Source organism: Eurypyga helias, unplaced genomic scaffold (genome assembly GCF_000690775.1).
Source record: "Eurypyga helias isolate BGI_N326 unplaced genomic scaffold, ASM69077v1 scaffold5619, whole genome shotgun sequence".
Lineage (NCBI taxonomy): Eukaryota > Metazoa > Chordata > Aves > Eurypygiformes > Eurypygidae > Eurypyga > Eurypyga helias.
Genome location: NW_010273813.1, coordinates 1,410 through 14,184, shown reverse-complemented (window position 1 = coordinate 14,184; position 12,775 = coordinate 1,410). Strand labels below are relative to the sequence as shown.

General features: G+C 43.1%; 1 protein-coding gene across 1 annotated transcript; it reads right to left on the bottom strand.

Moving 5' to 3' along the window:
* Window positions 1–5,737: 5,737 nt before the first annotated feature.
* LOC104515582 (kinesin-like protein KIF27) lies at window positions 5,738–12,479 on the bottom strand. The gene is made up of 4 exons (XM_010159605.1): window positions 12,170–12,479; window positions 9,894–10,094; window positions 7,600–8,558; window positions 5,738–5,902 (listed from the first exon to the last, which is right to left on the bottom strand). Exons 1-4 carry the CDS (start codon window positions 12,477–12,479, stop codon window positions 5,738–5,740), a joined length of 1,635 nt encoding a protein of 544 aa, XP_010157907.1.
* Window positions 12,480–12,775: the final 296 nt, after the last annotated feature.

Below are 12,775 nucleotides of genomic sequence, written 5' to 3'. Positions count from 1 at the left end.
AGGAGTTAGTGAAGGAGTTAAAGAGAGTTAGAGAGTGTAATGAATGTTAGAGAGTGTAAGAAAGTGTGATGTCCCCCAAACCCACTCCCCGCCTGTGTACCAAGCATGATGTACTATGGAATGAAATACTCCCTTGGTCAGTTTGGGTCAGGTGCCTGAACTCTGTGTCCCAGCACTGCCTGTAGCGAGACAGCAAGAGCTGGGAACGCAGCTGCAGTGTCAGAAGTGGGGAAAGACCTTGAAATCAGTGCAGGCATTCCCCAGCACCAGCTAAAAGGACACCTTATCAGTACTATTGTCAGGGTAAATTCAGAAACCTAGCTTCATACCACCCTCTGTGAAGGAAGTTAACTCTTTTCTGACTAAAACCAGCACATGGGCCCATAACCAAAGCTACTTTATTGAAGTAGACATCTAAAGCAAATTGTTCTCTTTAGGGTGCTGCGAGATGTAGCCACAAGATCTCAGTATCAACCAAAAGGTGAATACACTTCCCAAATGAAAAAATAAGGACATTCTCATTCCTGTTCTTCCTATTTGCTCTCCCTGAGTCCTGCTGATGGAGGTGTGAATGAGTGGTTGAGTGGGAGTTTGGCTGTTAGCTATGGCTAGCCAGCCGACTACACCAGTGTTTTTCTGTGTAAGACTGTATTATCCAGGCAATCATACCTGTTAGCAAAGAAATATGTATGTATGCACAAGAACAGGTCCACTATTAGTTGTCCATGTGCAAGCCCTGCTCTAGAGTCCATACTGTCTCATTTATTTTAGCCTCTCCATAACTATCTCCTGCTGGCTGTGGATGCTCACCTGGGGAAATTTAAACTTGGCTCTTACACTGTTTTGAACCTGGGAAACAGAGGTTTAAAATAAGGTACAGAAAAAAAAAAAATCATGAGGTAAGAAAAAAGCTGAAATTTAGATCGGTTGAGAACAAAGAAATGACAGAATTTGTATATGCAATTGCCTGATAACAATCTACAGGCTTATCACAGTTTAGTGTGCAAACTGAAAATGGGTTGATGTTATAAAAAACTTGTTGGAGCATGTTCTCCTTGTACCACAAGACAGACTCCGCTTGGTTTTTCTGCAGTGGTCACCTTACGTCAGAACTGCACTTCGTTTCAAACTAATGAGCTCTTCGCTCCACAGGTCATTGTCTAGGGCTATTATCTGCTGTCTGAGAAAGAGCTAATCAGAGCTACAAGTATGCCAGGATCCTCACGGGACATCTCCATGCTCAGAATCCCATATCTTGTTTTGAAATTCTCACCTCAGCTAGGAAACTGTAAAGAAGTATGATGCCAATAAAAAGCAGAACATTGATATATAACACAAAAGCAAGTGTTAAAAAAGTGATGAGGCAGAGAAATCTGTAAATAGTTTAGAAAATCAGTTAGCTGAAGGCATGAAAAGGAAATGCAGAAGTTCTTGGTGAGAACATTGCTGAAGAAATACAGGCTAGGAAGTTCCTTCATGATAATAGATAAGGTACTTGCAAATTCATAGTATCAGACAGACTATTATATGACATACATAGTATTGCATAATATTAGATGTAAGTTGTAAAGCTTAGCCCATAAGTCATCTGAAGCACACTGATATCTGTGAAAATATCTGCATTGCAGTTATATCTGCAACGCTTCTGACACACTGATTTATTTGCAGGATTCAAAATAATTTCTGAGTTTACAGGACAAATGAAAGCAGTTATTGGGGGTTAACCCCAGCAGGCAGCTAAGCACACACAGCCACTCGCTCACGTCCCCCCTTCAACCCCAGTGGGATGGGAGAAGACAGAGTAAAAGCAAGAAAACTCGTGCGTCAAGATAAAAATCATTCAGTAAGTGAAGGTGAAGTGGAAGAAGAGAGAAAGAAAACAAGACAAGTAATACAAAGGCAATTTGCACAACACCAATCATTCACCACTGCCCACAGGTAGACTGATGCCCAGCCAGCTCCTGGGCAAAAGACAGCTAACGAACCTAAGCCCTCCGCCTCTCTCTTTTTATTGCTGAGCATGCCAAATGGCATGAAATATCTATTTGGTTGGTTTGTGTCATCTGCCTGGTTGTGTCTACCCCACCCCTGGGCGCAGCCCCTGGTCTGTTCACTGGGGTGGCAAACAGAGAAGGCCCTGATGCTGTGCACTGTTCAGCAAAACCTAAAACACTGGTGTGTTCTGAGCACTGTGCTGGTCACAAATCTGAAACGCAGCACCCTACGCGCTGCTATGAAGAAAATTATCTCCATCCCAGCCAGACCCAGTGCAATCTCCACTCCATATTCCATACCACTTATGACATGCTCATGTCCCACTCCATCCAATACAGCCTCCATAACCATTTCCCCTTCTCCTCCTTTAATTTATACACATACATCATTCCCTTAGTCTATGGGCCATTCCTGTAAAATATCTATAAAATGTTCCTAAAATGTCCACTGAATTAATTTAGTCCATGACTTGGGTGCTGTCTGTCCTGGTGGTCACTCAGGACAGGACAGGCATGTTGTCTTGACATTATGGGGCATCAAAACTAGCTCAGGCTGGGACATTGCTGCACTTCCTTGGCTTTTTGGGACGCTTGTTCTCTGGATTTCTGCTTTTTTTTTCCTAAAATATACAACCCAAATCATGGGTTATTTTCTCCCAAAGTTAAATCCCTTGAAGTATACATCAGATTTCCCCACCCTCCCGCACTGTGCACCAGGCGTACCTGGGTCCTTAAGCAAAAGCAGTTCTACAAACAGGTTTGCCTCTTCCCGAGGAAGGAAGGACCCCTCATGTTGTTCCATTCTCAGTCCATTCGAAGTCCATTCTCTACATGCACTACAGGGACCTTATCTCTTTCTACAAAGGGTTTTTGTTCGGGCAGATTCAGTCTGGTTAGCTAATCCTCTGGTATTAATTAGCCAAGTGTCTTCTGCTATATCTGCATCCCACTGCTGAGCTGTCCCAGTGCCCATTGCTTTCAGTATAGTCTTTAGTAGTCCATTGTATCGTTGAATCTTCCTGGAGGCTGTTGCATGATGGGGAACGTGATATACCCGATCAGTGCCGTATTTCTTGGTCAGGTGTTTATGAGATTGTTTCAGAAATTAGTCCCATTGTCTGGCTCAATTCTTCCTGGGGTGCCATATCACCACAGAATCTGCTTTTCAAGGCCCAGAACAGTGGTTTGGGTGGTGATATGGGTACTATACTGTCCACTCCTTGTTCTGCAGTATCTAGGGACAGCTGGATGGCTTTTACTTCTTCCCATTGACTTGATTCACTTTTCTCCTCAGCAGTTTCTGCAACTTGTCATGTGGGATTCCACACAGTAATTTTCCACCTCCAATGGTTTCCCATAATATGACAGGACACATCAGTAACCAAAGTGAATCATTCCTCATTGTCTGTTAATTTATTATACAGTGGGGCCTCTTCGGCATGAGTCACTTCCTTGGGCAATGCTCTGAAGTCTCTGCTTTCTGGACAGTCCATGATCTCTTCAAGGGTAAAAAAAGGTCCTTCCAGGAAGATTACTGCTCCAGTTGCTGTCAAGCAATTCCTGAGATGCGGTAGGTGGGCTGAGGACCCCATACGCTACCCACTTACTCCACATAGCATTTTTTGCATGACGGGTAGAGGGTATGTTTCCGTTGAACATGCAAAGCAATACAGTCAATTGTGGTGCCAAGGGAAGCTGAGCTTCAGAATAAATACTTCTGAAGCATCCTGAACCTTTTCATGGTCTGCTGGTATCTCCTTTTCAGTTTGGGTGTAGTGGGCCTCACATCCTCTATAGCCACAGCTCCAAAACCCTGGAGGCTGACCTTAGATTCCCCTGCAGTCCATGGTGAAAACCATGGTGAGGCTGGCCTCCTCCTGCAGCCATGGACGTCCAGTGTGAGCAGAGATTCACCTGCAGCCCATGGAGGACCCCAGGCCGGAGCCTGTGACGCTATGGGAAGCCTGTGCTGGAGCAGGCTCCTGGCAGGACCTGTGGACCTATGAAAAGCAAAGCCCATGACAGAGCAGGTTTGCTGGCAGGACTTGTGACCCTGTGGGGGACCTGCTCTGGATCATTCTGTTCCTGAAGGACTGCACCCCATGGAAAGGACTCATGCTGGAGCAGTCTGTGAAGAACTGCAGCCTGTGGGAGGGACCCCATGCTGGTGCAGGGGAAGAGTGTGAGAAGTCCTCCCTCTGAGTGGCAGAGACGGCATGTGATGAACTGACCAGAACTCCCATTCCCCATCCCCCTGCACTGGTTGTGGGGAGGAGATTGAGAAACAGCAGTGAAATTGAGCCCAGGAAGAAGGGGAAGGTGGAGGGGAAGGTGTTTTAAGATTTGGTTTTAGTTCTCTTGTACTCTGATTCGATGGGTGATAAATTAAATTGGTTGTCTTTCTCCCAAGTTGAGTCTGTTTTGCCCGTGACAATAACTGGTGAGTGATGTCTCCCTGTCCTTGTCTTGAGCTGCAAGCTTTTCATCGTACTTTCTCTTCCCTGTACAGCTGAGGAAGGGCAGTGATAGAGCAGTTTGATGGGCACCTGGCCTCCAGCCAGGGTCAAACCAGCACCACATGCAAGGAGCCCATGTATCTCTCTGGCTATGCTACAAGGACTGTTCACAGGTGTCATTCTACTACAGACCAGCACTATCCTTCCATGGTAGAAGGAGTGGGGTTCAAACCCTTAAGTCCATTGGATCAGTATCAAAAAGAGGAGAGGGGCCCTCAGCCCACCTACTGCATTTTAGGAATTGCTCAACAGCAATTGGAGCAGTAATCTTCCTGGAAGGACCCTTTTTTACCACTGCTTTTTCCCACAATTCACGTACACAGACTTCCAGGACCAAGGCAGGTGCACTGACTCACTTCCCCATATATTCTCCACAGTCACGCAGATGGAACCACAGGGTGGCATGTGGCATGTGCCCATGGTTCCCTTTCCTTTGAGCAGAGAAAGGCTGACTTGTGGTAGTTGAGAAGCTGTCCTGCAGGGGCAAGGAGGGAGAGGGATTATCCACATTCTCTCTTGATTTGCCAGAAACTTTGGAAGAGTCTTTCCACAGCTGAGATGCAGGCTCACTTATGGCAGGGAAGGGGGACAGAGGTTCTAGAAGGCAGAGCAGTCTACACGAAGTTGGTGTCTCGATGTCAGCCGAACCCTTCATTGCTAGGCTGCCGGTGCGTGACGTTGGTGTGCTCTCTACAGACTCCTGCCACACCGACCGTGTGCACTGCACATCATTCAGACCTTCAGGGGCCTGATTACTGTCCTTGTCACTGTAGTCCACCTCCACCACCGCTAATTCGCTCAGGCACCAGATACCTTCCTCAGTGGTAGTCCACCTGCCTCACTGTGTTACAGTATTTTCCCTAAGAGGGTACCTTGCCTTCATGCTCGCTAAGAGTCACCTCCGGAGGCTGCAGGTGGCTGCTCCTCTTCTGATCCCTCTGTCAATCCCGCAGTTCCTAGCAATGGACCCCAGTGCTGTGCTTCCTTACCTTCTAGTTCCAGACTGTTGGCCCCACTGTCCCAGCCCTGGAGCAACCAAGTATCAGTTTTATTTTCTTGCTGACAGACAAAATCTTTCCACCTGTCTTGCTGCTCAGTCATGGATAAGGACTGGGTAGTGCTTACCTCTTACAATCTCTGTTTCCTTCCTCCTCGTCCTGCTGCAGAACAGGCTGAGTCTTCTGATTCTTCATGTCCCCTCCTCTTAAGGAGGAGGTGCTGCTTCTCTTACTGAGTTGGCCTCTGCTTCCACTCTTCCTCGTTGACCACAGGAGCAACTATTACAGCTGGGGATTCGGTCTGTAGTTTAGCATCCATCTGTGTGACCTCACAGCAAGACACCTTCTGAATGCCCATTTGTGGGATCTTAGATCGCAGAATCCTCTTGCATCTCTGAGGGCACAGGACAGTGACTTGATAGGTGCAGCCCAGGTCCTGACACAGCTTTAGAAGCCACTGTGTTTCACCTCCCCTCCTTCAAATGGTGAATTAGTTGGATGGGTTTACAAGCATGTTCAGGTGTGAAATCCCGAGCTGTTGGAGGTAATAATGGCCCTACTCACCTGCCCAATTCCTCCCACCCCACGTATCAGTCACCTTAGAGCATGTTCCTGTATGGCATCCCCAATTAGTTATTTAACCTTATGAACAACAATCAAAAAAAGATCACCACACACACCAGTATGAACAGTCTGATTACATGAGGATACTGAAAGAACTCAGAAGCCTGACTGTGGGGTTACTTCAAGGATATAAAAACCTATCCTGGAGGATAGGAAGGGATAGGTACCATTCTTTCCTCTCTTCGCAAAATGCGTCTCAGAGGAGAAAAGGGGAAAGGTATAGTTACTGGTTTTATCCATGAGATGATTCTTGGAGTACTGGGACCCAGTGATGTAGGACCCAAATATCAGATTGGGTTGAAGGCCAGTGGTTTTATCATAGCTCTCCCAAGCCAAGGAAAACAGAGTGATGAACAACATACTAAACTGCAAAATCTGAAATCAGCCACTAATGATTCTTGGAGCCTGTTGTACAGCAAGCATTGGAATATTAGAGGAAACACCTAAGTCAGCACCCGAAGTAAATAAGCCAGCATCATGTTATGCAACAGACACTCAAATAACAACTTACCTAAACAGGTATAACCGCTAGAAGTTTAATCTGGCACACTGTAATCAAATCTGTTCTTATCTTGAAAGCCTTGACCCCTGTGTTGGGTGCCAAGAAGGACCGTTGTGGGTTAACCACAGTAGGCAGCGAAGCACACACTCAACTCACTTCCCCCCCACCCACTCCAGTGGGACAGGGGAAGAGCAAAGGAAGAGAAAAGGCAAGAAAACTCATGGGTCAAGATAGAAATTGTTCAGTAAGTGAAGGTGAAGTGGAAGAAGAAAGAAAACAAGACAAAACAAATGATGCAAAAGCGATCGCTAACCACCTGCCAAGGCTGACTGACACCCAGGGGAAGTACGGCTAACCTCCCTAAACCTCCTCCTCTCCTTTTTCATTACTGAGCATGATGTTTCATGGCATGAAATACCTCTTTGGTTAGTCCAAGTCATCTGCTTGTTTGTGTGTGTGTGTCCTCAACCTTCTGTGTATTCCCCAGTCTATTCACTGGGGGACAGAGGCAGAAACAGAGAAGGCCTGATGCTGTGCAAACACTGTTCAGCAAGACCTAAAAAATGCTGGTGTGTTATCAGCATTATATTGGTCACAAATCTAAAACACAGTGCCCTATGAGCTGCTCTGAAGAACATGAACTCCATCCCAGCCAGATCTAGCACACTAGCACAGCTAAAATAAAACAGCTCAGCCTCATATAGTCATCTTGAAACTGACAAACCAAAATACAACATTAGGTATCTCTATCTGATTAAGATGATCATCTGTTCAATCATCCATTAAAATAAAGCTGTGTTCCAGGGATTAGACAAACAAAATTCTACAAGATTATACAAGAATTAGACTTAAATTGTCAAATTAAGTACAGGTACGTGTAATGGTTTTAACATCTTTCAAAATTCAAGTTTTAGCCGACTGCTCTTTCACACAGTTATCTAAATAATCAAGTTATAATCAAATACCTGGCATTTCTTTAGTTCCCTCTTCAGCTGAAGAATCGTAATGTGATGTGGCTCTTGGCTGGTCCCTGTCCCTGTGTCAGTTTCCTGCATGGTGACAGCTTCCTTCCTTACTTCCTGAACCATAGTGATCCAGCTCTGCAGCCTGTCCCGCTGACTTCTTTTTAAGCTAACATCCTCATGCAAATCAACCAGAAATGGGAAGGCTTCATCTACACAATTTCTGTAACTGAAACATTGAACCTGAAGACGGGTGAGCTGCTCCTCAAGTGAATTGATACGAGTTCTGTCTTGATTTAAGTCGTGTGAACACTGATTACTGACCTGCTGGTTCTGCAAGGCTTCTCGAAGCAATCTGATTTCGAGTTCCATTTCATCAATCCGGTCTTGATCAGGGTTGTAATTTACAGCTGGTTTATTTCTAATGTTTTTTGCTCTGTTGGCATACTTGAGGGAATTTAAAGATTCATCAAAGTCTGATGAGGATGGACTGATGCACGTTATCATGACAGTCTTGGCGTTTCCGCCAAGGGAGTCTTTCAGAATACGAGTGATTTTAGCATCTCTGTATGGAATATGTACACTTTTCCTTTTTGGGTCTCCAAGGGCACTGATGACATTTCCCAAGGCAAACAGACCACTGTTGATCTGAATCGATTCTTTGAAGCGCTCGCCAGTATTTCCAGTCTTTGTCACCCTCTCTGATCCTGCCAAATCCACGAAATGAAACTTTGAAGCAATCACCTGGACTGATTTCCAAGATGAATCCTGTGCAGCATCAGTATTTTTTTGAGATTCTGCAGATTGTTTCTGACAAATACTGATCGTAAAAATGGCATGAGATCGACTAGAGTACTCATTCATTTGTGTTGTGCCTGTGTGACGAGCTGCATTGCCACTTTCCAACAGGCTTATCACTTCATCTGCACATTCTACTTGGAATTCCTTAGCTCCGACAATCACTTCAGGCACCAAACCAAAGGAAGAATAACTGAATTAATTGTAAAATCTTCAGCAAAAGTTTACAGCAATTAGGACTATTCAAACTATACACGTGAAACAGAGAAATATACAAGCCTGCATTATTATGAGGCCTTAGCATATAGCTATGTAACGTGGTAATATATTCATGTGTGAAAAGCATGAAGTACACACATCTGTAACCTGCAGATATTTAATATATGGTGTGTCATGTCATAGCATTTGAAACACTATCTTAAACACAATACACAGATCTACTAGTTTACACACTGTCATATGCTATTTGCAATCTAATGCTATCTAGAAAGAGTATGAGCTAAGTCAGCCCAAAGGATATTTTTCCTTTTTCTTTTTAAAAAAAAAAGACTAAACATAAAAAGTTTGTAGTAGAAATGATTCCTAGCCTATGACAGGAACAGAACTTCTGCTCCACATAGCTCAGGTAGTTGGGCCTTTTGGACAGGTGACTACATTATTAGTAATCTAATAATGCAGAAGTGTACCTCTACCAAATACTCCTACAAAGCATGTTTTTTGTTCTTTGTTTTAATTAAGGATGTAATATGTCCTATCACAATCATCTGAAGCTGACTTGAACTGAAGAAGAGCAGTAACTTAAAATACATTGTGGGGTTCTTCTGAAGCAATGATATTGTCTGCAAAACCTGTGCTACATTAGTGCGTTCTGCAGCTATGGTCAAGAAAAGCATGCCAGCTCGGTGTGACAGTGTATTAGTATTAGAGCAAAAACAACCATTACAACATAAAGAATAAAAAAATTAAAAAACCAAACTCAGATTATACACTTTCAGAATAAAACAGCTCTGCAGTGGATTCTTCTAGCATTTCCATGTAAGGGACAGGAGAAATATAGTATGGATGTTAATTTCAAAGCCTCCAAAAAATATCAGATGCTACTTGTAATGAAATGTTCTCTTCGACTCATTCATAGTGAAAGGAGGGCAGATATTTAGTGTATAAGTGGCTTAATTACACTTTTGAAAGGAGAAGCAGAGGTTTAACCTTGAAATACTTACTCAAGTTAATAATCACACCGTAGTGTGTTTCCTGACAGAATTTGCAGACGCAATAACTCTTTCTACTTTCTCATTTGTTGCCATTTCTGATCAATCATCTATATTGTTCACAGGCATCTAAACCCAAAACTGCTTCAAATCAACTAAACTGAGTTTCTATTCTGAAAACACAACCATTTTCTAGTATTTGCAAGAAATAAGCTCTTTCAAGAGAAGGCAAGAATAACTTGGGCACAGAACTGAAACCAAACATAGCAAATTTTAGAGCTGAAATCCCACCTGTATTACCCTTTTCATCTTCTCGGATATGTAATTCCTTCACAGAGGTCTTCAACTCCAATAAATCTCTAAGTTCTTCCTTGTAAAGCTCTATGTAAGACACTTTCACATGGAATTCAATGTTACAGTTTTCAGAAATATGCTGGAATAATTCCTGAATAGCACGTGGGATTATGCCCTTTTCATCCTCTGCAACTGATGCTAAAATATAAGAAAGATGTCACAGAAGCTTGCAGTCATTCTGCCACATAAATTACAAAGACTGAAGGCTGAGACAAGTCTGCGAGACTTGCTACCCAATATACTAAGGAATCTGAAGAGCTCAGTGTTCCCAAGGATTCTTGTAAATATTTATTTTTCTGAGGTTCAGAATATTTTTATGCATTCATTAACAGAATTCAAAGTTATGTTCTAAATTATGTGATGTTATAGTCATGAAATTATGAAAATTATGGAGTCTACTGTAAATATATACTCCTCAGAGTATAGATTTCTACATTATTCCTACTCATTATGGTTGGCAACAACATCTCCAGGGTTTGCGAAACTATAAATTCCACTTAAATCCAGCACTTGGATTAGTAACTTAGTGAGACAATAGTTCTGACCAACACTAACAGTAATTTCCTGTTTTTTCAAAGTAGATAGGGAACACTAATGCCAAACTCTGTAATTTTTTTCTTTTAATATATTTAGCATATGGCAATGCTTCCATAAATAATTGGTGGTTTTCATTCAAGAGTGTGGAAACTGTCTATGAGAGGATACCAAGAATCATTTTTACCAAAAAAAAGGGTTGCTTACATCTAATTTAGAAAATATGGGTACAAAACCAAAATTGCTGAGGTATGAACAGCCTTAGATTATGACATCCAGCACCTAAAGAATTTGGCTGGCAGTGTTACTTACAAAAATATTAAATAACTAGTACTAGTGGAAAGACAAGTGAAGTTGTAACAGTAAGCAGAATTAAGAGGCCAACTGTATAAGGTTCAACAACGCCAAGTGCCGGGTCCCGCAATTGGGTCACAACAACCCCCTGCAATGCTACAGGCTTGGGGGCAAGTGGCTGGAAAGTTGCTCAGAGGAAAAGGACCTGGGGATGCTGGTTGACAGCCGGATGAACATGAGCCCTCAGTGTGCCCAGGTGGCCAAGAAGGCCAGTGGCATCCTGGCCTGCATCAGGAACAGTGTGGCCAGCAGGACTAGGGCAGTAACTGTCCCCCTGTACTGGGCACTGGTGAGGCTGCACCTTGAATCTTGTGCTCAGTTTTGGGCCCCTCACTGCAAGAAAGGCATTGGGGTGCTGGAGTGTGCCCAGAGAAGGGCAACGGAGCTTGGGAAGGGTCTGGAGCACAAGTCCTGTGAAGAAGGGCTGAGGGAACTGGGAGTGTTACCCTGGAGAAGAGGAGGCTCAGGGGATACCTTGCTGCTCTCTACAGCAGCCTGAAAGGAGGTTGCAGAGAGGTGGGGGGTGGACTCTTGTCCGAGTAACAAGTGACAGGACAAGAGGAAATGGACTCAAATTGCACTAGGGGAGGTTTAGGTTGGATCTTGGGACAAATTTCTTCACTGAAAGGGTTGTCAGGCATTGGAACGGGCTGTCCAGGGAATTGGTTGAGTCACCATCCATGGAGGTATTTGAGAGACGAGGTGGACGAGGTGCTGAAGGACTTGGTTCAGTGGTGTACTTGGCAGTGTTGTGTTGATGGTTGGGCTTGATGATACTAAGGGTGTTTTCCAACCTAAATGATTCTGTGATTTTATGATTCTAAATAAAAAGAAGATTTCAACACCTACCAAGAGAATTAGAACAATCTATTTATAACCATTTGAAAGACTTAAATAATAAATTTGTCTGATGTAATAAAGATGTCTCTCAAAAAAAAAAAAGGGCAAAAAGTGAGCAAGCAAACAATTAATTGCTTAACACAGACATTTTCAAGGTAAGATAAATGTAGCAAGAATCTCCCAAAAACTGCATTTCAGGAAGAGATTCTAGTTTAAGTTGCATATTAAAATGGGGAATGAGAAAGAGCACTTTATAAACTGTTTTTTATAAACTCTTAGATATTTTTGGTCTAGCCTAATTTATGGAGAGTGTGGTTTTAGAACAGTTTAATTATCACATAAACTTTGGAAGCAATTTTATTTTCTTTACCTTTTTTTTTAGCCCTTCAAAATTCTGCAGCATCATCTCTTACGTATTAAATGTTTAATTTGCACAAATACATCGGTCATCAGTTTAAAAAAACGCAAGACTTTCTACAACCTACCAATGTGGCCACCTCCGATGGTGTAAGTCTTCCCAGAACCTGTCTGTCCATATGCAAACACTGTGGCATTGTATCCCTCTGTCAAAGACACTAGAAGAGGCTTAATGCAAACAGTATAAACTTCTTCTTGGGTTGAGTTTTTGCCAAATACAAAATCAAAAGTGAAGACATGGTCTTTGCCAATGATAATTTGTTGTGTATTTGGGACTAATCTCACACACACTTGGTGGTTATGAAGTATTTCTTTGGAAAGCAGAGGTCTGATTCGAACTGCAACTTTAACTGGGATCTCCTCCATGCCAGACTCCATCCCTGTGCTCCCCACTCAGAATTCACAGTCAAGAAATCTGTTAATCACTCCTCTTTTCACCTCATGCAGAGTTGTCTGCAACTAAGAGTATTTGGGACTAATCTCACACACACTTGGTGGTTATGAAGTATTTCTTTGGAAAGCAGAGGTCTGATTCGAACTGCAACTTTAACTGGGATCTCCTCCATGCCAGACTCCATCCCTGTGCTCCCCACTCAGAATTCACAGTCAAGAAATCTGTTAATCACTCCTCTTTTCACCTCATGCAGAGTTGTCTGCAACTAAGAGTTTTCCAT